The 22,993-nt window shown below is 49.7% G+C and overlaps 7 protein-coding genes across 7 annotated transcripts, besides 1 other annotated feature; 4 read left to right on the top strand and 3 right to left on the bottom strand.

The window, feature by feature from the left end:
• Nucleotides 1-1,157: 1,157 nt before the first annotated feature.
• Nucleotides 1,158-3,544, top strand: FPSE_00308 (uncharacterized protein; the record flags this gene model as incomplete). The annotated part of the gene is made up of 3 exons (XM_009253428.1): nt 1,158-1,692; nt 1,811-2,034; nt 2,084-3,544. 3 exons carry the CDS (start codon nt 1,158-1,160, stop codon nt 3,542-3,544), a joined length of 2,220 nt encoding a protein of 739 aa, XP_009251703.1.
• A 111-nt stretch (nt 3,545-3,655) lies between these two features.
• Nucleotides 3,656-3,678: a repeat region.
• A 1,531-nt stretch (nt 3,679-5,209) lies between these two features.
• Nucleotides 5,210-6,442, top strand: FPSE_00307 (uncharacterized protein; the record flags this gene model as incomplete). The annotated part of the gene is made up of 1 exon (XM_009253427.1): nt 5,210-6,442. One exon carries the CDS (start codon nt 5,210-5,212, stop codon nt 6,440-6,442), a length of 1,233 nt encoding a protein of 410 aa, XP_009251702.1.
• A 547-nt stretch (nt 6,443-6,989) lies between these two features.
• FPSE_00306 (uncharacterized protein) lies at nt 6,990-12,688 on the top strand (the record flags this gene model as incomplete). Its single annotated transcript, XM_009253426.1, has 6 exons — nt 6,990-7,051; nt 7,109-7,157; nt 7,215-8,473; nt 9,092-9,530; nt 9,584-11,290; nt 11,339-12,688. The coding sequence occupies 6 exons, from the start codon at nt 6,990-6,992 to the stop codon at nt 12,686-12,688; spliced, it is 4,866 nt and encodes a 1,621-aa protein (XP_009251701.1).
• A 426-nt stretch (nt 12,689-13,114) lies between these two features.
• Nucleotides 13,115-15,066, bottom strand: FPSE_00305 (uncharacterized protein; the record flags this gene model as incomplete). Its single annotated transcript, XM_009253425.1, has 2 exons — nt 13,115-14,746; nt 14,806-15,066. The coding sequence occupies 2 exons, from the start codon at nt 15,064-15,066 to the stop codon at nt 13,115-13,117; spliced, it is 1,893 nt and encodes a 630-aa protein (XP_009251700.1).
• Nucleotides 15,067-15,397: 331 nt separating this feature from the next.
• On the bottom strand, nt 15,398-17,365 carry FPSE_00304 (uncharacterized protein; the record flags this gene model as incomplete). The annotated part of the gene is made up of 1 exon (XM_009253424.1): nt 15,398-17,365. One exon carries the CDS (start codon nt 17,363-17,365, stop codon nt 15,398-15,400), a length of 1,968 nt encoding a protein of 655 aa, XP_009251699.1.
• A 615-nt stretch (nt 17,366-17,980) lies between these two features.
• Nucleotides 17,981-19,267, top strand: FPSE_00303 (uncharacterized protein; the record flags this gene model as incomplete). Its single annotated transcript, XM_009253423.1, has 3 exons — nt 17,981-18,288; nt 18,341-19,176; nt 19,212-19,267. 3 exons carry the CDS (start codon nt 17,981-17,983, stop codon nt 19,265-19,267), a joined length of 1,200 nt encoding a protein of 399 aa, XP_009251698.1.
• Nucleotides 19,268-19,401: 134 nt separating this feature from the next.
• On the bottom strand, nt 19,402-20,767 carry FPSE_00302 (uncharacterized protein; the record flags this gene model as incomplete). The annotated part of the gene is made up of 2 exons (XM_009253422.1): nt 19,402-20,537; nt 20,620-20,767. The coding sequence occupies 2 exons, from the start codon at nt 20,765-20,767 to the stop codon at nt 19,402-19,404; spliced, it is 1,284 nt and encodes a 427-aa protein (XP_009251697.1).
• Between the last annotated feature and the right edge of the window lie 2,226 nt (nt 20,768-22,993).

The raw sequence follows: 22,993 nt of genomic DNA, 5'->3' as shown, positions 1-22,993 counted from the left end.
TTATGTTCTGTCCTGCTTTTGAAATTAACAGCTGCAGAATATATGTGTATGAGACTGGGATTTGTGTCCCTTCTAGAGACTTGCGTCACTTGGGCAGCGTAACTAGGTGCAAAGCTGGCATTTGCGTATTCGCGTATTCAAATACATCGGCGTATTGACTTGAATTTACCATTCGGCTCCGACGCAAGTTACACCCGAATGCTATCTCCGTATGATACATAGTTACTCAATGCTTTGTTGGCAGCCTACGTCACGTCACTTGCAGTGTCGGATTCGCCAGTTGTATGTATGTGATTTATCAAAACAGGTCCTGCTGAGTGATACTGCGTCAAGCACAGTATGATGGTACGGAGTAGTCAGGGTTGTTGTTGACGATTGATATGGATGAGCTGAGCCACAGCTTAGGAAACTTGATTGTGGTTCCTGTCGATCTTTGCTTCATCTGGTTAATGAGCTGCCGATGTGATCATGCCAAGCCTGACCCGGCACCTCAAATCCGAGAAAGATGGGGATCCATTGATAAGCTTGTTGTTTGATGTGTGACCCCAGTAGTCTGTTTGCTGGACCATCTCGTTTGGAATATGGAGCTTTGAAGAAAGGCGTTGGATCTCTTTGATGGTCTTTGTCACGACTAGAGGCTTGGTGCAGTCGTGGAGTCAAAGAATAGATAGAAGAGTGAGGTGAATGGAACCATCCAGATCTGTTTGACTTGACAAGGGAGAACAATTTGGAGGCAAACGCTAGATAATGTCACAGTCCGTGAGGCTGCACCGCCTCACTTTGCCTCTAATGTTTGTTCATAGAGCCAATCACGAGTTACTCTAGCGGGCTGCCTCAGCTGTTTGACGACATCGGATATCCATCACAACGCTGGACTCCCGGTCTGGACAGCTCCAGCCACTCTTTACAGTGAATCATTCTCCACCGGCGCCACTGTGATCCACTGAACAAACAAGCGTCATCCCAGCCTAGGAAACTTGGCTACCTTTCCGACTTAAAGCCAAGGCCTTGGCTCCCGCTCTCTCTGCACCTTCTCACTTACACATTTCAACCACACTCTTCCAAGCTCAACAAAGCCTCAAAGACAGCTATCTTCACTCGATAGTCAAACGCTTGCCCTCAACTCATACTCTCTAGAGTAACAAAACACCTGTTCGATGAAGGAAGCTTCCTCTGAACCACCCAATATAGATGGCAGTCGCTCTGGTGCACAACCCACAGCGCCAACTGCTCAGGGCTTGAGTGAGCAACCTCGACTTCAAGAATTCGACGAGAAGAAGACTCGATCGGATAATCAAAATGGACGCAAGACCAAGTCTCTGCACAAGATCCCCTCTGCCGGCGATGTCTCGTCTCCTGCTGCAGGCTCGGGGTCTGTCCTAGAAGGTCCCAGCAAGGCCGAAGAGCCTGCACAAGGAGAAACCTCAAGCACAACTAGTAAAAATGCTGGTTTTTTTGCCGAGCTGAAGCGTAGTGTTAGAATCGTCATTACTTATAGCTGGCTCAATGTTTTTATGGTATTTGTCCCCGTGGGCATTGCCGTATCTCAGGTTCATGGCGTCCCTGCAGGTCTTGTTTTTGGTATGAATGCTATTGCAATCATTCCCCTTGCTGGACTCTTGGCATTCGCTACCGAATCTGTTGCTCTCAAAATGGGAGATGCCCTTGGCGCGTTGTTGAACGTTACCTTTGGTAAGTTATCTCAAAACATATTTGAAGTATCAGGATTACATAGTAAACCTATATCTCAAGTGAAATCATTTTCTTCTCGTCTGATTCTTGAGTGCTAGTCAGCTAACACCATCTCTAGGCAATGCCGTCGAGTTGATCATCTTTATCCTCGCCCTGGTCAAGAACGAAATCCGCGTTGTACAATCAGCACTTCTAGGCTCAATTCTTGCAAACCTTCTTTTAATTCTGGGTATGAGTATGCTATTGGGCGGTTTACGATTCCGCGAACAGGTCTACAACAGTACTGTTACACAGATGAGCGCTTGTCTGCTCAGTCTGAGTGTTATCAGCCTGGTTTTGCCGGTATGTGAGGCCATTGACACTTGCGAACTAGTACTAACATCAATAACAGACTGCTTTCCACGCCTCATTCAAGGATAACGACAAGGCAGACCGAGAGTCGCTCAAAATCAGTCGCGCAACCAGCGTGGTCCTTCTGATCGTATATGTCATTTACCTCACATTCCAGCTCAAATCGCATGCATACATGTACGAATCTACCCCTCAGCACATTATTGATGCTGAGTTGGCACCTGGACCTGCTGCTGGCTTCCTGGATTCATCCAGCTCTGATGACAGCTCATCCTCGAGTTCGGACTCATCTGACTCTGACTCATCTCACGGAACTATGAGAAAGAGAATGAAGAAGGTTCTTCGTAACAGACGACACCGAAGATCTAGCGCTGCTTCCACCGACACCGCTGATACCAAGGGAACCCGGTCCGCTTCATTTGCAACCAACAACACCACCACGCCACAGGAAGAAGTTTCTGAGGCAAAAGCGTCACGTCAGCGAGTTCCTCGTACAGCTTCTTATGAAGGAAGTGAGCATGCCGTTGACGATGACGACGAGGAAGAGGCAGAGCGCTCCCACAGACGCCGACGTTATCGCCGACACAGGCATCGCAGAAGCAAGAAGGAGGCCCGCAAAGCTAAGAAGGAAGCCAAAAACGCCCAATCCCAGAACAATCTACCAGAAAGCATACCTGATACTAAGGGGGAAGGAGAGCCTCGCCGTGTGGATTTTGCAGTACAGGACGACCTTGAAGCCGGTCCTTCAACCAATGGGGGCAAACGACCATTCCCTCTAAGAGGAATTTCTGTCAAAGCTCTGGCTCCTGTTTTCACTGAGAAACCTACCGCGGCCTCCGGCCCAGCCCCCCACGTCCGTTACGGTATTCGACGTACCAATTCTCTCCCCGATCGTTTACAGTTACGAGCTCCCGGTGCAATGTTGCCGGCTCAGATTCCACCCAAGTTGAATGCTCCCGGTGTTAAGTCCACCGACAGTGACGAGGAGGAGGAGGAGGGGGAACACCTTTCCCAACTTGCCGCTGTCATCCTTCTTCTTATTTCCACGGCCCTGGTTGCAGTCTGCGCCGAGTTTCTTGTCGACTCAATTCAGGATGTCGTTAAAACTTCTCACATCAACCAGGTCGGAATCGGTCTGATCATTCTGCCCATCGTCGGTAACGCTGCTGAGCACGTCACCGCTATCAAGGTCGCCTACAAAAACAACATGGATCTCGCCATCGGTGTTGCTGTAGGAAGTTCTATTCAGATTGCTCTTCTCCTCACTCCTTTCATGGTGATCCTGGGATGGATCATGAACAAGGAGATGACATTGTACTTTACGCTTTTCGAGACCGTGTGTCTCTTTGTATCGGCCTTTATTGTCAACTTTCTTGTATTGGACGGCAGAAGCAACTACCTAGAAGGTGCCCTGCTCTGCGCGGTGTACATCATTATCGCCGTTGTGGCTTTCTTTTATCCTGACTCAGAGGATGCAAGCGTCTGGGGAGGAGGTACTTAGTTTACTACACGTCAACAGCTGTCAGGTCCTTCTCCTCTGATCTGGTGCCGTGCGCCAACTCGCTCACCCGCTCCCGCTCCCGCCGTTCAGTTGGTGAGAACAGATGACGGCTATTTTTTTTATTTTATTTTTTACATGTGGAATGTGGCATGATACACACATAGGTTGTAATAACTATTAAGCCTATGTCAGGACAAGGCATAACTCAATATGACGAAGCAATTAATGCCATTACTCAATCCAAAGCGATCCATGTGCCAATGTATGCTGCCTCTCTGTTGTTGTTTACTGTCGTAAAACCACTCATTCTAGAGTGTGGAAATTAGGGACATCCCAAAGATAAGTGCCGAAAGCATGAAACACCTCGAACAAGAATAGGCCGTCCAGCAGCAAATCCAGATGCTAGCCACCCTTTGATTAACTCTATATACTCTAAACAATGCAGACCAGAGCAACACAGAAGTGTCATCGCGCACTCCTACTACACGAATTTTCGACAGATCTACCAGATCTACCAGAACTCCAATGATATTTGATCCCATGCGCAGCAACCATTCTCAACAGCGGTCTTCCTCAACCATGCATGAGACAAATAGTCTACATTCGTACAGCATGTGCTTCATTACTCCTGTTACTACTACTATATCGCCCATGAATAACTCTACATCGCGCATATGTCTTACTTCGGAGTGAGAGAGCACCGGAATGAATACAGATGGAACAATCTGTCTGGAACCCAGCCATAGGCTCTTGGGAGAACAATCTGATGATGGATAAATATTTATAGTGTACCATATAATCAAATAATTCATAGAGATAGCTGAGGTTGTGCTCAACGAGATAGGGATGATGATGTTGAGATTAGGTAGGTATCTGCAGTTGTTGTTTATTAGGAAGGACGTTTAAAGTATGACGATGTTGGAGCAGGGATTCAAAAGTGGGAACATGCAACCACTTATAAGCTTAAATGACCTCGGAGGGATCAGAAAAATTGGCTGCTGGAAGCATGAGAGATAAAATTACATATTGGGTTAGCCTATGTTACTTAGTGTACAAAGGTGAATCGCCTGAAAAACGCAGTCTAGGACTTATGAGGCCATGGAACTCTTCTGCTACCCAGTAGGCACATCTCGCTCATCGCCGTTTTGTGTACAATACCCTGGCGGAGGTACTTTTACACGTTTAATGCAACATCAAACGTCAGCCTTTATGGTCATTTAGCAAAGTTTTGGGCAAAATGTAATTCAGTATGAGAGGAAAATAGTATTCCCTTACATGGCACTCGGTAGACTACTCTTGTATAGCGGTATGTTTCTTGCAATTTTAAGCCGTGGCTGTGCCACTCAATTTCCACAAACACCACGCCGCTTTGAGTCTGCACAGCCCCTCATATCACAAGGACACATAAATTTGAATAAATGCCATGAGAAACATACTAGTTTTGTCTTTAATCATTCCATGTTTGAATTCGTATCGGGCTGCTTCATCATTTCCTACCGTGAAACCTACAGCACTTGCTAATTGCCTAAACTTATAAGTGGTTGCACGTGCCCACTTTTGAATCCTTGCTTGCCCAGACATCGTCATACCTACGCTTCTTTCTTGACCTTAGTTGACAACCCCTAATCTTAACATCGCCATCACCGCCATAGCCTTATCATCGTCATGTGTTTCGGGAGCAAAAAAGAAGAGAACAATGATCCTGCACCACGTCCAGCGCAGAGACCAGCATCATCCCAAAGCCAGGGTGATGTGAAGAAGAGCAAATACAACCCCCAGAACGATCCAAACCAATTGGCTGGAGAATCTAGCTATTCAGCACCTCCAGGACCACCTCCGGATAGGAAACAGGCCTCAGACTTTGCGCCACCTCCAGGACCACCACCTGGTCAGTCTTCAACGCAGCAATACTCTGCTCCTCTAGGGCCGCCGCCAAGTAAAGCCGGAGCGCAGTATGATGCTCCCCCAGGACCACCTCCAGGACATGGATCATCGTCGCAACAATACGATGCTCCTCCGGGCCCTCCTCCGGCTCAGTGTGCGGCACCAGAATATGCGCCTCCTTCTGGCCCTCCGCCCAAGCATGACTGGGAGGTAGCAGTCCCTGATACCTCACTATTCCCACCACCTCCTGCTATCTTTAGCGGCTACGAAAGATCCCCTACGAGCAATGCCACCGAGGATGAGGCTAATGCCGGCGAGGATTGGTGTCTGTCATATCCCATGACTGCTCCTATTCATATGGATCATACTGGAAAGGCAGCTCTCCAGGCGGGCAACATTCGTCTCATGGAGCCAGTAGGCTTCAATGGCCAGCTCACCTGGTTGCGGCCTGGACATTGGCAGGGCTGGACAAAGAAAAACTCACCGGATCGTTGTGTTATCGGTTATCCCCCACTTTACTCGGTCACTGAGCATGACCCTGTACGTCTGGGCCAGCCAAGAACCATCTACTATGAAGTCAAGCTGGCGCGTGACAGCCCTGAGGTATTCCTCGCCCTTGGTTTCACCGCGCTGCCATATCCTTCATTCCGCATGCCAGGCTGGCACCGCGGCAGTCTGGCAGTGCACGGTGACGACGGACACAAGTACGTCAACGACCGCTGGGGTGGTCGCGACTTTACCCAGCCTTTCCAGCGTGGTGACACGTACGGTATCGGCATGACTCTCCGTCCCATCGGTGGGCCAAAGCCGCAGGTTGATATCTTCTTCACCCGCAACGGTACCATGACAAGTGGATGGGCACTCCATGAGGAGACTGATGCTGAGGAAGATCTACCTGTTACAGGCCTGGAAGGTTTTCATGACTTGAGCTGCGCTATTGGAACATATGATGGCGTCAAGTTTGAGGCTATGTTTGAGCCATCCAAATGGATGTATAACCCTTATCAGGTTTGATGATTTGACATCAGGTTAGCTACGACAATTCGGACTGATGGAACTTTGTGATTTGCGATATGCTTTAGTAATAATTCGGATTTATGTAATTTGGAAATAATAGATCAAGACACACGTCCAGTGTAATATCGCAAATTCTGCTGGGCACGTACATTGTTAACCCATAAGCGCATGATTTTACTTTGTCGATGTTGTTGGTAGTTGTTAGTGTTAGCGTTGTCAACAGATGATTCTTTTACACATGTGGTGACAAACCGTTATCGTATGCACTAGAAATAAACTAGTATTGCCATGAAATAGACAAGTACTAGAACATCAGATAGGAAAATTTACAGTTCTACAGTCATAGGAAACATTCCATGTGCTAATTGAGTTATGGTTGGCATGTGAATGCATCCGCCGTCAAGGTGTAGGTTAAGTATACATGCATCTAACGGGACAGCCACCCCCATATTTACAACCCCACCACAGAGCTGCGCGACCAGCAATCGCGACTTAGTGGATTCAACATCATCGCATATCATCATTACTTGCGAATCATAAAATCATGGAGGTTGATAGTGATAACGGACCCCTCAGTCAGTTCGCCGCGGGTGCGGCAGTCGAAAAGTAAGTATTTTATTTTTGTATATTTTTGCGAAAGCGAATATCTGACCATAATAATAGGGATGTCTGGTCTGCGGTGCGCAGTTACATGATTACCAGACTGGACAAGGTATTATACTCCATACATTACCTGCAATCCGATGGACCCATGAACTGACCGGCTCAGATCGCACACAATGACTTCCCCATACCCAACCTACCGCCGCCGCCTCCAGCGCACCATCCTGTTCTAGAATCGCACAAGTCTCCGCCGCCGCCATCACCACCACGAGCCGAATCGTCCCAGGAAACAAACAACGACGCTTCGACGACCGAGTCGCTTCCTGCCACACAACCCATCGAGGGCGCATTACCAAAGCAGTTGGCAGACATGCTCATCCACATTACGAAACACCTCGAGACGTTCGAGGCCAATCCTCCTCACACTATTCAACGACTCGCCGAGCTGATTCTACGGCCCAAAGCGCATTATAGGGCGCTTGCGCCTTACCTACATGCTGTCGACCGTGTAGTGCAAGTGACGTCAAGCACAATCACATATCCTCTACCTCCACCTATTCCCGACATGTCCTCGATGCATCTAAATGGTGAAGATCCTCAAGACCCTGCAGTGTCAGTCGCATGGAGCAATCCAACAACAGCAGCGCTGGGCACAGATGAAGCGCTCGGAGGCGCATTGTTGACACCCATCCCATGGTTGACAAGACGGAGTCCCGAGAGTTCACAAGACACACCTGGGGCGCAAATTCACAGCGAGGGCACCGAGACCATTGAAGGACCCAACGGCGTGGGCAGCATCGAGACCGTTTCTGTTAGTGTCAATGGTATTCACTCTACAGGACATGCGCGGGGAGTTACACAGGGAGAACTCCTGCGCCAGGAACAACGTGCCGGTGTGGTGCCCGTAAGCCAGCTATCGAGAGCTCAAGAAGCTGCCCACGAAGGGGAGCGCATGACAATGGACGAGGAAGAAGACGAGGAGCCGCCAGAGGAAGAAGAGGAGGTACCTCATGCTAGAGGACCTGAAGAGATCGGTATGAGCGACACCGGACCTCAGTCTACGACGACAAGTTTCATGTCAGAAGGTGGCATGGGAATGCAAGGAATCGATGTGGAAGCAGCAGTAGGCAGGAAACATGACGATGATGAAGAGGCCAAAGATGATGTCGACGCTGATGGCGAGGCAGCGGGCGAAAGCGACGCCAAGAGCCCAGGTGCAGAGAGCGTCGGCACGAAAAGAGAGGCAGAGCAAGATCTTGAAGCCGACGCCAACAAGAAGCTGAAGGAAGAAGATGATCAAGGTGGAGAGAAGACCAACGGTGATGCTGCCGATGTAACGACTGGAGCGAAAAGCGACGACAACATCGAAGGAACAGCGAAAGACACAAAGGCAGAAGACGACCCTGACAAGATGGACACGGAATAGTATGTCGTGCCAGCGGAATTGTACTCATAATTGTCTATTGACCAAGTAGAATCAAGGCTTGATGTGGGATGCGACACCGTTTACGTTCACTCTAAATTATTGAAGAAGGCAAATAGAATGTCTCATGATGACCATGACAAGACATGAGTGACCTATTGATGTGTACCTCAGTATCTTCCATCGGTGTTTAATAGGTGCGTCTCATTGTAGGTGGGTGAGATGTGCCTAAACAGGTACCTTGGGTTACCCAGAAGGGGTCCGTTGCTATGGTGACAAGCGCCAAGCCCGTGTTGACTCTAGCTCGTGGATCCCAACCATGGTTCTTTTACGGTTGTACTATTCACCGTTTATGTCAAACAGCCTTGCCAGCCATAACTAACTATACTACGTACATACAGGCAACCCCTCCATGATCTAGGTACCCAAACAAGTATTCGAGTTTTTGTCAAGTTTCAACGATACATACTTGATCAAGCGAATGTGCGGCGACTAAAACACTCTCAAGGCATCCCCCGCAGCCTCTCCCTCACCAACAGTTAAACGAACCGAAACCAAACCCACAAACAGTTGCCCATCGTGGCGTTCCAACGTACGACACGCTCCGAGCGGGAGCAAAGCCGCATCGGAGTCGCAACAGGCACACGCGCCCCGAACACCCGCCCAGGCGTGAGAGCTGGGTCAAGAGCACCACCAACACGATATGGTTCTTCAGCCGCGACGCGCAACGGCGCGGCATCACCAACTCCATCTGTCGCTTCAGTCGCCACTGTTAACACAATCGGTACTAAGCGTAAAGAACGTGATTTCGAGGCCGAAGCCAGCACCGAGGAAACAAACATCCAGGTCGTTGTTCGATGTCGAGGACGCAATGAGCGCGAGGTCAAAGAGAACAGCAATGTCGTTGTCACGGCCGATTCTGTCAGGGGAAAGGTTGTCGAGTTGTCAATGGGTTCAAATGCTTTGAGTAATCGTTCCTACAACTTTGACCGTGTCTTCTCCCCAGCGGCCGATCAGTACATGGTTTTCGACGACACAGTGAAGCCTATTCTAGACGAGGTGGGTTCTTATACACAAGGTCACAATATCTGGTTACTGACCCATACATCTAGATGCTCTCTGGATATAACTGCACAATTTTTGCCTACGGACAAACAGGCACCGGCAAGACATATACCATGTCTGGTGACATGACCGAAACCATGGGTATGCTTTCAGACGATGCCGGTATCATCCCTCGAGTGCTCCAGACCCTTTTTACCAAACTCGAGCTCGACAATGCCGAAAGCACTATTAAGTGCTCATTTATCGAACTTTACAACGAAGAGCTCCGCGACCTGCTCGCCTCCGATGAAGGTACCAAGCTCAAGATTTACGACGACACATCACGACGAGGCCACGCCAGCACAATTGTTCAGGGAATGGAGGAGAAGCACATTAAGGACGCCGCCGAGGGTGTCAAGGTGCTCCAGGAAGGCAGCTTGAAACGTCAGGTGGCGGCTACCAAGTGCAACGATCTCAGTTCTCGAAGTCACACAGTCTTTACTATCACAACATATGTCCGAAAGCCTAATGAGCACGGCGTTGAAGCTCTTGTTAGTGCTGGAAAGTTGAACCTTGTCGATTTGGCCGGAAGTGAGAACATTCAGAGATCTGGAGCAGAGAACAAGCGCGCCACTGAAGCTGGTCTCATCAATAAGTCTCTCTTGACCCTTGGCCGAGTCATCAATGCTCTTGTAGACAAGGGCTCCCACATCCCTTACAGAGAATCGAAGTTGACTCGCCTATTACAAGACTCTCTCGGAGGCCGAACCAAGACTTGCATTATTGCCACTATTTCACCAGCAAAAATCAACTTGGAAGAAACCATTTCAACACTAGAGTATGCGTTCAGGGCCAAGAACATCAAGAACAAACCGCAGATGAACCCCATGATTGAGAAGAAGACGTTGCTGAAGGATTTTACCATGGAAATCGAAAGGCTCAAGAGTGAACTGATCGCTACTCGGCAGCGCAACGGTGTCTACCTTTCTAACGAGTCATACGAGGAGATGACAGCACAGAGCGAGTCCCGTCGTATTGTCAACGAAGAACAATCCGCCAAACTTGACACCCTCGAAAAGAACCTGCGCAACAAGGTCCAAGAGCTCTTCAGCCTCCAATCTACGTTTTTGGGTCTCAAGAAGGATCACGAGGGTACGAGGGCCCAGTTGGACGATACCAAGGAGGTACTGGACCAGACAGAGATTGTTCTATCAGCAACACGTCAGTCACTTTCTGAGGAGACCAAGATTAGAAAGGCGCACCAAAAGACGGAACAGAAGCTTACCGAAGTTGGCGGAGAACTCATCGACAAGCTGCACAAGACAGTCAGTGATGTTGGTGGTCTTCATGCCAAGAACAGGCGAAAGTCGGATTTACAGTCTATCAACCGAAACACCTGGACAACATCTCAGAATCAGGTCGCTGATGTGACATCCATGGTCGAACGCCGAATTGGAGAGTTCCAAGAGGAGCAGCAAGAACATATCGCCTCTGTTGGACATCGTATGGGTAGCTTTGTCGACGAAGAGCTACGGAAGCTATCAAGTACACAAGCGTTCCTCGATGAGCACTTGAGTACCTTTGCCGATTCCAAGAAAGAATTGCTCGAATCTAAGCAAAAGTCAAAGGATGATATGGATGGGGTTTTGGAGGAGATCAAGGTTGTTCGTGATACAGTCAAAGAGCGAATGGGAGAGAGCCTGCAGTCCATCTCTCACTCTGCCGAGAGAATAGCAGCGGACATGATGAACGAGATGACCGCTTTCCATGGACAGGTACAGTATATCACTTTCTACTTTAGAGCAATCACTAACGCGCCACAGCTCCACAACTCCTATAGTGCCCTTGGGAAAGATTTCAAGTCTGTTTTTGAAGAACTTGTCAAGCACATCACAGCCCAACGAGCTGAGTGCGACAACTTGAAGCGACAACTCCAATCCGCAACCAACACCATCGTTCTGCAGAACGCTACTATCTCCTCTCGAATTCAAGATGCCCTTGCTGAGGAGCGTCGCTTGGCTGTTGACGATCGTCAGAAATTAATGGCTCAGATCTCGACTCTCATCAACACCCAAGCCGAAACCCAGGAGTCGCGTATGCAGGCCACCGCCTCTGAGATCCAGAAGACCATCACTTCTACCAGCACCAACCTTGAGCAGGCCGTTGATACATATGGCGAGGGTATGTCTTCGTGGGATCTCAAGGAAGGTGAAATGTTGGAGGAAGTCAAGAAGTCTCGGGACCAACTCAAGACGAAGCTCAAGGATGACTGGACAGCCGCCGATGGCCACAGTAGTTCCATTCAAGCCACTGCCAAGTCTGTCCATGCCGAGACTGTTCGTGCTGTCGATGAGCAGATCAAGGATCTCGATGTTCAGATGGAAGCTCTCGACGATTTCGTCACTCGTGCCAGAACTGAAAACGGTCACCACCACGAAACTCACAGCCAATCCGTTGATGCTTTATCTAATACTGTCGAGGAGTCCTTTGGAAACATTTCTGCTCACTTCAAGTCCACGTTCGACCGCGTCAAGAACCTTGGCGAGGAAATGGAGGTTGACCTTGGCGATCTTCAGGATTGTCTGGAACCTCTGAAGGATCAACTCTGCCAGCCTCTTGCCAACCTACGTGAAGATGTCGCTGGTGCGGCTCTTCAAGAATACCAGCCTACCGGCGAAACACCCGCAAAGGTCCAATACCACTACCCTACCGATCTCCCTCGCACCGAAGACCACGATCTTATTATTTCAAGCATTGACGAAGTCATCACACCAACAAAGCACGGCGAGTCGGCCGACAAGGACGCTACAATTGTCTTTGCTGACCTCGACTCCTCCCCTCACAAGATGATGACTTCTCCGGTTCGCCCAGCAACTCGCATGTCCATGGTTAGCGCCTCTGAGCATATGGGTATGCCCTCTAGTCTTCGAGAGGTGAACCCCAATGTGCCAGGTAGTCTCACAACGGGGACAGCCAACTACAACCCTCGGTCCAGCATAATATCCATGCCTCCCGAGCGCACGATGCCTCTATTTAAGCGTCCCACGCGTGTGACTCGCAGCACGAAGAAGGTTGGTAGCAGGGACCCAATCATCTCCGAGGGCGGCGAGAACGTACTCCCGACGGCGCTCGAGGAGAGTTTGTCTAGGAGGAAAAGCCCTAGAATCAACTAGACTTGTCTGTCACGATACTTGTCTCTTGAGTGTTTATATGTAAAGCGTGTTTCTGGATCTGGAGTTTGGTGTTGTGCGAAGCATAGCCATGATGGGTTAACATTCATTCCTGTTCCTTTTGTCTGGTTTTATTGTAGGGTTACTTGAGTACGTTGATACCCTTTTGAGTTTTAGACAATCAAAGTAATGACATCTGCATGATTCTGGATTTTCTTGTTACTCATGAATTATGCTTGACAAGGCTTAAAACAACTATTCGGAGCGTAGACTCTGCGGTCATTGTCAAATTGAGACTATAGCTGATGCATTATCTTTCTGAGGTGGTATCATTTCGACTTGCTTGGTTCAACAGCAGTAAACTATATCTTTCCTTAAAAGAAGTACGCTCAGAGTCATCCTCTTCTACGGAGATGGTTCTTCTTCTTTCTAAAAAGAGAAATCCTGTTCTGCGTAACTTGCTTCCCGACTCGTCCCAGATCTTTCTCCCCATTCCTTCTTCCTCCTCTGTCTCTGCATAGTATCTTCGCCTCTCCATCCCCTCCCTGGCACGATGGGCTTCAGAAAGCCATCGACATGTACACCACCGACCACCTCCTCGTCACTATCTAGCTCCTCTGTCTGTCCCTGGTGCACAAGCTCCATATGTCGTCGCAAGTTGTATTTGCGATTGAAGCCGTTTGCTGCCCGGTCACATGAAGGGATCGGGCAGAACACCAGGCCGCCTGTGGAGCCAGAACGGGATCGGGTCGGGGCCGCGGATGGAGGTCCTGGGGATCGTGTTGAGCGACGGCTACCGCTATGGATAGAATCAGGACTGCGGCTGGAGTGGGCGAGAGAGACTTGACGGGATGCAACACGCCGTTGTGCGAGGTCTGCGCCATCGTCGCTTTCATCGTCGGCGTCCGAGTCTGAGTAGGATAGCTGGATAGGCTCCGGACGGTACTCGATAGAAGTGGTACCCTTGTTCTTTGTAGCAGGCACCTCATTCAATGTCCGAACTACCATACCCTCTCCGAACAAATCAGCGCATCTTCTTGCTGTTCTCGCGATGACATCGCCAGAGAACCCTGCTATGGCGGCTGCGCCGAGTACATCGCTCCAGTCACGAAGACCCAGTCTAACCCGCTTGCGCTCCACGTTTGTGCTCGATGCCGACTCGTCTCCTGTGTCAGTACCTTGAGACCTCGCGCGCTTGATAGACAAAGATCGCTCGCGCTCAATAACCTCATCGCCTTTTCGGATCCATTCCTCAAAAGCTGCGTCCCTGTCTTCTGTTGTGATAGGCATCTTTCGGTGAGTTTCACGGGCGATACGTTCAGCCATTTCCTCCTGTGTTTCTCCGTCGCGGGGAACATGAACTTTTCGGGGACGCCCACGTCTACTGGTTTTCCCACCGCGAGCTGGTGAGGTGGATGCGGATGAGGCTCCCTCTGGTGTAATCTTTCTGGGGCGGCCACGAGATTTCTTCTTTCCGCTTTGGCTTTGGTTGTCTGATTCTTCCTCAGTTGAGGATTCGGATACGTAGTTCATGCCCGCTTCTCGTGAATTTTGAAGAATAGTGAGTGTATCATCGAGCTTTGAGAGAATGTGCCGGGTTGATGGCCGCAAAAGCGCATACGATGCCTCGTCGTTGGTAGACTCTACTGGCTCATATGTCTTTGGACTCTGCCGCTTGCGGGTTGGAGTGACCTCGTCATCGTCGAGCGCCATCTTTCCATTCTCTTCTTCTGTGTCTGGTTTGGCTGACGACTCCCGTGATAATACATTGGGCGTGCTGTCGCCACTCTCAATAGAATGCGGTTGAGAGTCTTCAATAGATGGCTTGGCCATCTTGCTCTTCTTCTTGCGAAAGCGGCGCTTGGCGGTCCTCAGTATGGTGGCCGAGATCTCCTCTTCCAACTCAGTACTTGGCAAGATCTCTTCCTGTCTGCGAAAGGTAAAGCGATCATCTTCGTCATGCTGTCCGTCGACTAGCCGTTGTTTATGTACATGTTTGTGTTTGAGTGGCCATGCAGTCCATGACTTGGGCGGTGCCCAGACACCATCTTGGCCAGACTCCTGTATTCCTCCATTAGTCTCATGTATACGTTAATATTAGATTTTGGGGGGTTCCTTACTGTCTTGACAACTAGATCTTGAGCCGTTGCCTCGTTTTGACCTTGTCGCTTGAGAGCAAAGGTATCATATAAATGTACTGCAAGATTCTGATCTTGGATTTGTTTCATTGATTGCCATAGCAGACGGTCTTCTTCCGTTAACGTGCGCCATGTCGACTTGGGCCCCGTCCAGCGATTTGGTCTGTGGGCGTGCAAGTCTTCAGAGGCAATAGAAGCGATCTCATCGCTATCTAATTCCCAGGCGGTGGCACTGGCTTCCATGGTTATTTGATGCTAAATGATTGTTATGAAGAAAATAATGAATATATGAGTCAAGCCAGATTGCAAAAGGTCACATAATCAAATGAGTATATTGGCCAGTTATGTTGGCTAGGAAATGTGAGTTTGATGTGAGGTTCAAGTTTTTTTTTAAGAGGTAAAAGTCATAAAGTAAAAAGTCAGGTTACCTTTATCCACCTCACAGGCACCAACTATTTCTAAACCTTAAGACAATCAATCACCCAGCAATATGTATCAAGATGTAGAACACTCAATAAATGCTTTTAAACGCGTATAACTAGAATCTATCGGAATGGTATAAAACAGCCTTACATTACGCCTGAGCCTTGCCCTTGTTCTTTTCCTTTTCAAACCTTCTCCTCTTTGCCCGCAGCTTCTGGTCCTCGGCGCTCTTCTTGTTGTTGGTGTACACCATCTGCTCATACAGCTTTCTCTTCTTCTTGCTAAGCATACCCTTTGCACGATCAAGATCCTCGGCCTCCTCCTTAGCCTTCTTAGAAAGAGCCTTGCGGGCCTCATCCTTAGCCTTAGCCTTAGCGTTTGTGTTCTTGGACTTGACAGCACCGCCAGTAAGCTCAGCCTCGAGCTCGTCTTGCCGTTGCTCAGCATCCTCCTCCTCTTCTTCTTCATCATCTTCTTGCTCATCGGCAGAGAAACCGCCGAACTCATCATCCTCGCCCTCTCCTTCATCAGAGTCAGCAACATCCATGCCCTCAGCGGTGTCGTCAACTTCATCCTCGCCGTCACTCTGGGCCTCGATGGCCTCAGCCTCGGGCTCTTGCTCTTCCAGAGGAACAGTGGGGTCGTATGCGCCCTGGACGTTCCTCACGAAGGGGCTCAGATGGGGAGGGAGCGCAGCGCCAGGAGCGTACAGATGAGCTTCCTTCAACTCGCCATCGTTAACACTGTCCCAAACCCATTGAGGCTGGATGTATGTTCGTCCAGGGACTCGTCGGTTGGCAGCAAGCTTCTGTGATGTCTGGTTGTCGTCACCATTGGCCTCCTCCTCGTCGCCAGTAGCCTCGATAGGAGGTCGGTCAACAACCTGGTGGGTGATGTTGGGGTCAAGCTCGTTGGTGGTGAAAGCGCCATCGCCAAGAACGGCGTCCCAGCCAACACGCCTGCAGCCGAAAGACTTGAGGAGGAATTCGAGAGGTTGTCGTGGGGTTTCGCGAGAGAGATAGACGGTGATGTTGGAGAAGAGGCTGTTGGGGTTGCTTCCAGTGTTGGAAGGCTGGGGAAGGATATCACCACCGGGGGCTGCAGGCTCGAACTTGTCAATTGCGCCACTCTGTTCCTCTCCCTCCACCTCGGTCGCATCTGTCGACTCGTCGCCGGCATTGCCCTTGATCTTCTTGATAACCTTGTTGACGGCAGCCTGGACCTTAGGGTCGGGCTTGTGCTCAGAAGCCTCCAGTGTCTTCTGCTCCTTCTCGTCAGCGCCGACCAGAGTCTTGCCCTCGAGGGTGAAGGCGCCGAGCTCAGCACCGGCCTCGTCCTTGGCCTGGTCGAACTTGGGAGGGTACTTAAGGCCGAGAGTAGTGTAAAGTCGGAAGTTGACAAAGCCAAGCAGGGTCATGTAGAACTCAATGAAAGTACCCATGATACGGAAGTCAACATCGCCGACAACGCGCTGGTTGAACTTGTAAGGCACGAGCCAGAGAACCTCCTCGCCCTGAATGTTTGCCTGGTAGTAGATACCCTTGATGGAGAGGAAAGACTTGGTAACGCTCTTGGACACAATGAGATAGTGTTGGAACTCGAGGCAGAGGCGCTCGCAACGAGCGATCATCTTAGCAGGGACTGAGCTTGTTGAAGGCAGATTGGCGAAGAGGAAGAGCATTGACAGGCAGTCATCGAGATCGCGGATAGCGTCGATGAAGGTAGGGTAGCGCTCGCGAATGACATGGTCAAGAGTGTAGCGAGGCTTTCCAGTCTTCTCAGGTCGTGCAGCGTTTCCCTCGAGACGGGCGGCATCAGTGACATCGCCTCGACCGAGCGCACGAGAGATCTTCTTCTCGAGAACCTTTTGGTCGCGGAACTTTTGAAGCAGCGGCTCATGGAGCAGGTACTGGATGTCCTTGGTGTAGTAGAAGGTGGTCGAGCTGGTGGATGACTTGGAAACCTTCTTTCTGCTTCGGGGCTCGCGAGGATAGATCCCCTTCCAAATGCATAGCTTTCGGAAGTCGGGAAGGCTGATTTGTAGTTTCCGAATCGCCTGGTTTCGGGTAACGTAGTTCTTGGAGGCACCGGCCTGACCCTTCTTCTTTATCCGAGGCATTGTTGCTGAAAGATGTGGTGTTTTGTTGGTAGTTTGTATTTCGCAACGAAACCAGCGGGGCACTTTTTTCCTAACAATCTTGCAACTTTTTTTTCCAACGTGAAATTTTATGCCAGACTGTACCGCCTTGATCCGGCGCTAATGCGGACTAAGTCCCGATTGGGAGCTTGCCATTGGCTCTTTCTGCCTTCACCGCCCGGGGCACATGTGCAGCACCCTTGAGCGCAATTCCAGCGCCTAGCATCGCCAATTCAGCGAATACAGTGGAGCTCCGGGAAGAGCTACAGCGGCTCTTCCAGCGGCCCCTCTCCCGAAGGTGGAGGGGCCGCCAAGGATGGAGGGAGCTCAACCCGCCAAGTGGCCTCCAACCTATCTCATAGAGGGGGACTATATCGCGAACTCATCCGGCTGTTTATACCTACAACATTCATTCGGAGCATGCAATGTCTGACACAATGACGTTGCGAGGCAAAGCAAGCGTCTTTGCCGGCGCTGCTCTGCTCCGACTTGTTCTCTTTCTCGCATTTCCAGGCCTACCCGATCTACTAACTGGTCGCGTCGAGATATCAACCCCCGTCACGAGCTTCAAGCGCTGCAAGTAGCAACCCTCGTCGCATGACGATTCTTGGAGGGTTCAAGGCTTACAAATACACAGTACAAGAAGGGCTCTTCTTATATACGAATAATGTTTCTCCTTACGAGGGTGGTGTCTTCCACCAGGCGCCGCTGCTGTTGCCCTTGTTCTCACTACTCCCCGATGTAAAGAGCTGGCCTATCTTTACACATTTACTTTATATCGCCGTGGACCTCTTGAGCGCCGATGCGCTCTACAAGATTGCTGATTCGGGTGTGGCGAGCAATCCGAGACTGTTTAAATCACCGCGCCGTGCCAATAAGTTTGGTAGCGCTGCAGTTGCTGCTGGGTAAGGGAGACGTTGATTCTGAGTTCAGAATAGCAGTACTAACTGGCGACAGCTTCTTGTTCAACCCATACACGATCGCCACATGTATTGGACGATCGACAGGTGTCTTCACCAATTGTGCCATCCTCTTGGCCATCACCAAGGCTATCCAGGGCTCTCCCTTCAACGCCATGGTCGCTCTATCGTTCGCCTCTTACTTGTCGATGTACCCTATCCTACTTCTGCCCCCTCTCGTTCTTCTTGCATATGACTGTCAAGTCGAAAAGCGCCGGGTTGCTTCGTCTTCCAAGTTCGCTACCACTAGCGTAGCCGTTGTGGCTGGATGTATGGTGTCCTTGTTGGGCATGTCTTTCTTGCTTGCCAACAATTCTTGGGAATTCCTTGCTCGCACATATGGCATTCAGTTGACCTTGTCAGACCTGACCCCCAACGTTGGATTATGGTGGTACTTCTTCATTGAGATGTTTGACTCGTTCAGAGCCTTCTTTCTCGGTGTTTTCTGGCTGCACCTCGCATCTTATCCTGCGGCGCTCTCTATTCGTCTACGCCCTCAGCCATTGGCTGTGTTGACCATTCTTCTTGGTACTTTCTCCATCTTCAAGCCCTACCCTTCGCTTGCGGATGCGAGTCTGTTCCTTTCTGTGGTTCCCCTGTTTCGACATGTCTTCCCGCTCCTGCGATACGCTTTTGTCACTACATCGACTTTACTGTACGCGACGTTCCTTGGGCCAGCCTTTTATCACCTCTGGATCTATGCAGGAAGTGGCAATGCCAACTTCTTCTATGCCATTACTCTTGTCTGGAGTCTGGGTCAGAGCTTACTGGTGACAGATCTGACATTTGCGGTGCTGAGAGATGAATGGGAGATTGACCGCCCTGATATGGCAGGTAAAGAGATCAGACAGATATAAAACGATTGTCAGAGAGGAAAGGGAACCACGAATATGGCTGTGAAAAGCACAGCTCCTACATTGCATGAAAGCAACATGATAGTTTAAAGTACTTAGATGAAAAAGGGAAATGTTTTCTAGTGTCCCCTTCAAACAGGAGATATTTGATAGTTGGTTTGTCATTAAGTGTACAATAATGTTACAATATTTCTTCATCATCCTTCTAGTCAACCTCTGTGTCAGTCTCGATGAAACGAGCCTGGCTCGACAAGTGAGAAGGCTGAGGTGCTCCCGATGGTCCCCCTAACACGCTGCCCAACATGCTACCAAGAGCTCCAAATTCACTCGACCTTGATCTGTTCTGGAATGATTGCCAGACTTGTATCCTGGATCCAAAAGGTTGCATCGCCTTGTATGTGTGGTAACTATATCCGAGAGCAGCACCTGTGGCAAGGAGACTCAAAGCCAGCATAAGGGACCTGCTGTCAATGCCAGTGATGCCTCCTTCAGCACGTTTTCGTACCTCAGTCGCATACTCTTCACCAAGGCCAGGGACATTATGGAGTACGCTGTGAAGAGTCCGGGCGCCAATACGTAGCACCGTATTTTGGCTTGATTCAACCCAGGGCAAGGAACCCGAGTTTTGCAGATGTCTTATCTTGATATGATCAACAAACTTATACAGACGCGGGGTCTTCTTCATGAGCCAGTCTTTCAAGAAAGATCTTGGTACGGGGGCATCGCGCATTAGGGCAAGATAGCCAAATGCCAGGCAGTCCAAAGAGGAGAGTTCGGTGCCCTCGAAGAATCCATATGCCTCCTCCTCAGAACCATACTTGAGGAAGTCATCCACCACAGAGAGGCAGTCTTCTGTGATTCCGTAGAGTCGGATGAGAACCGCTTGTTCAGGGGTCATCTCTTCGTGGATGGTCTTCTTTGTCCGAGCAGGGATATGCCGCCGGAAGGTTTCTGGCAAAGCATCCCTTCCTGATGATAGGTGAAGGCCTCCATTGGGGTCAAAATCGGTGTCCATATCAGCAAAGCCCAGATGCTCAACTCGCTTGACGGCCTCAGCACGGAGCAATGGCGGAACTGTCCATGTCAATGGGAATGGTAATAGAGTGCTGAAGGCGGGTCTGGTGGTAGCTGACCAGTTGGCGGCCGAGACATAGAGTGAGAGATCCAGCAGAGGAGCAGCATGAGCAGACAAGAAGGCGGCGTATGCAACACGATCAGCATGATCCAGGGACGTCAGCTCGGCGTCCAAGTTGTCACCGAGTGACTTGTCGGTCAAGTACTGAACGATGGGTGCAAAGCCCGATATCCAGACGCCCTCATGATGAAGCGCGGGAAGCGTATCTGGATGAAACGGTCAGCAATGAACAAGGTTCGGATAAGGCAAGGCAAGGCAAGGTGAGACAGCGGGACGGGCAAGCCATACTGGACGGGCTGACAGAAGGGTCATTGCTAGGAATCAAGCGCCAAGCGGATGCGGGATTAGAGCTATGCAGGTATGTGATAACGGCAAGACATTCGGGATCGATTGACGGCAAGCCAAAGGCTGAACCCCAAACATGAAGCTCCAACATGGTGGCGGGTCAGTCCTTGTCAGGCGGACAAGGTAGGTAATAGAGTCAGGTGTAGGAAGCTATTCAGTGATTGTGAGGTGTAATTCCGTCGGAGTTATATTGACAAGCGTGAGGCGAAAAGAAGGTTTGTGATAGATCTCGCAGCAAAACGCCAACATCAACAAGTCAAAACTTTGATGGTCTTGGACTCGGGGAACTTGCTGAAGCCTCGAAATCGAAAACCCCAACCAGTCTTGTCTGGGCTCTTGAAGTCTTGAACTTCCGGGCTGTTAGCTTAAGAGCCCCATTTCCAGGTGGGGGAAGACCCGCCATGGGGGGGCATAGGATGCGATATGTGACAGCGCGAAGACACGTGATGAGGCTGGATTGTAAGTGACCAAAACATGCTTTCAAGAGCTGTTGAGCAAAGTTTATTCACCATGAGAAAACTTTAATTATTCCACCCAAAAGATGAAACGCTTTGATCGTTTTTCTTGATTGGCTCCGCCGGGTTCCCACTCAAGCTGTAGTCTGGGCTTCTTGATGACCAAATCTTTCCGAGTCGGCCACATGGTGGTCTTCGGTTCCGAAGAAGATGGGGACCTCGATTGGGAATATTATCCGCGATGGCTTCCTTTTCTTGTCATGTTCTGTCATATATCTGTAGCCACTTGAGTCAGTTGTACAGATCCACAGGTTAAAACCTCTTATCGTGTTCTATTTCTCTTTCAGTTACACTTTCAGGCAACCCCTCTGATCTGCATACCAACGTTGATTGTTGGTTGAGTTTTGGGGACAACCCAAACGACGAAACCGTCCAAAGTTGCTGACGTCTGATGTAAACAGGTGAGAGCTGGAAAGCTTGTGGCGTACACGTTATGTTTCGTAAATCACCCTACTTCCTTACTGGTCGATATATGAGCCACATCGATTTGAATACATGCATACACTGTGAGATGCCACACAGAGACTAAACTCGCTCTTCGCTTTGAGCAACCGCTAATTGGTTGCCTTGGCTCAAAGTGTCAAACTACTACCAGCCGCCAGTGACAAACGATCTTCGACCAACTCCCAACTCCAAGTGACAATCCAATATCTCCCCCTCGTCGGTTATCTTCACCCGGACCCCTGGAACGGTAACAAGACGGGCCATGACGATGATCGTCGCTCTCTGAGACAGGTACAGGAGCACTGACCGAGATGCACACGCTTGCCCATGACAGAAAGATTTTTGCCATGTTCGCCACATGGTTATTAGGGCAACCCAAATATGTCAAAGATAAGCATATATGTGGCTTCAGTGACTGAGACGGTTTGTTTTATCCCAGATCAAGACGCAAGATTACCTTTTTCAGGAAACCGATCGTCTTCCAGCTAGGTCACCTCTGCTCTGCTCTGTGAGAAGAAACGGGATGGGGACAAGACGGGACGGCTGGAAGCTAAGGGCAGGCAAACTTTCCAACCAGCTAAGCTACTTCAGCCTTCAAGGCTGGGAGGGCGACACCAGTGCCATGAACTTGGGTCTTTTTTCTTTCCTTTTTCTTCATCAGCTGAGTTGCATAATTAGTTTTTACCAATCAACCACCATACCAACCCGTTGATGACAGTAGCAAACATCAACTAGAGTAGTCCTTGGCCTTGGACTTGGGATTCTAAACACTACCAACAGGTTGCCATCTACTAGGTAGCCAACCAACTTTCAACATACTTGGATGGATGGCTCGTTAGTAACGTAGAGCCGACCCAACAAGCCTATTGCGAGCGAGCAAGATCAGGCTGGCGTCCAACCGATTCAGGAACGGTCATGAAAAAGGAATCGAATTGCAACAAAAGACACTATTCCAGCCCACTTTGTGATTGGACTTGGCCAGCCCGTCCGACCGAGGGAGGGAAACAAAGACAAGTGCCTTGCAAGCCTTGCACTTACAACTGAGCTAGCTTTAGGGGGAGATCAGATCAACCTCTTGGGTGAAACTAGTAGTAAAAGAAAGAGTGTCTAGTCTAACTAAACTAGAGGATGACGAGTGTCAATCGATCGTTCCTCGCTCCGGAGACAGTTCCCATGTTTGGAAATAGGATGGGTTTTCATCAAGCCACGGCGTGTCCGGGCCATAATGGAGATAGGCACTCGACATTACCATTAACTAGACATTTCCTTGTTGAAAAAACACTGCATCAAATCACATACACTACCCAATAGGCTGTAGTGCAATATTGCATCTTGAAAGCCCTTGTAAAAGGGGGGGG

The sequence above is a fragment of the Fusarium pseudograminearum genome, chromosome 1 (genome assembly GCF_000303195.2).
Source record: "Fusarium pseudograminearum CS3096 chromosome 1, whole genome shotgun sequence".
NCBI lineage: Eukaryota > Fungi > Ascomycota > Sordariomycetes > Hypocreales > Nectriaceae > Fusarium > Fusarium pseudograminearum.
The sequence above is the reverse complement of the archived record's forward strand: the minus strand, read 5'-3'. Positions and strand labels throughout refer to the sequence as shown.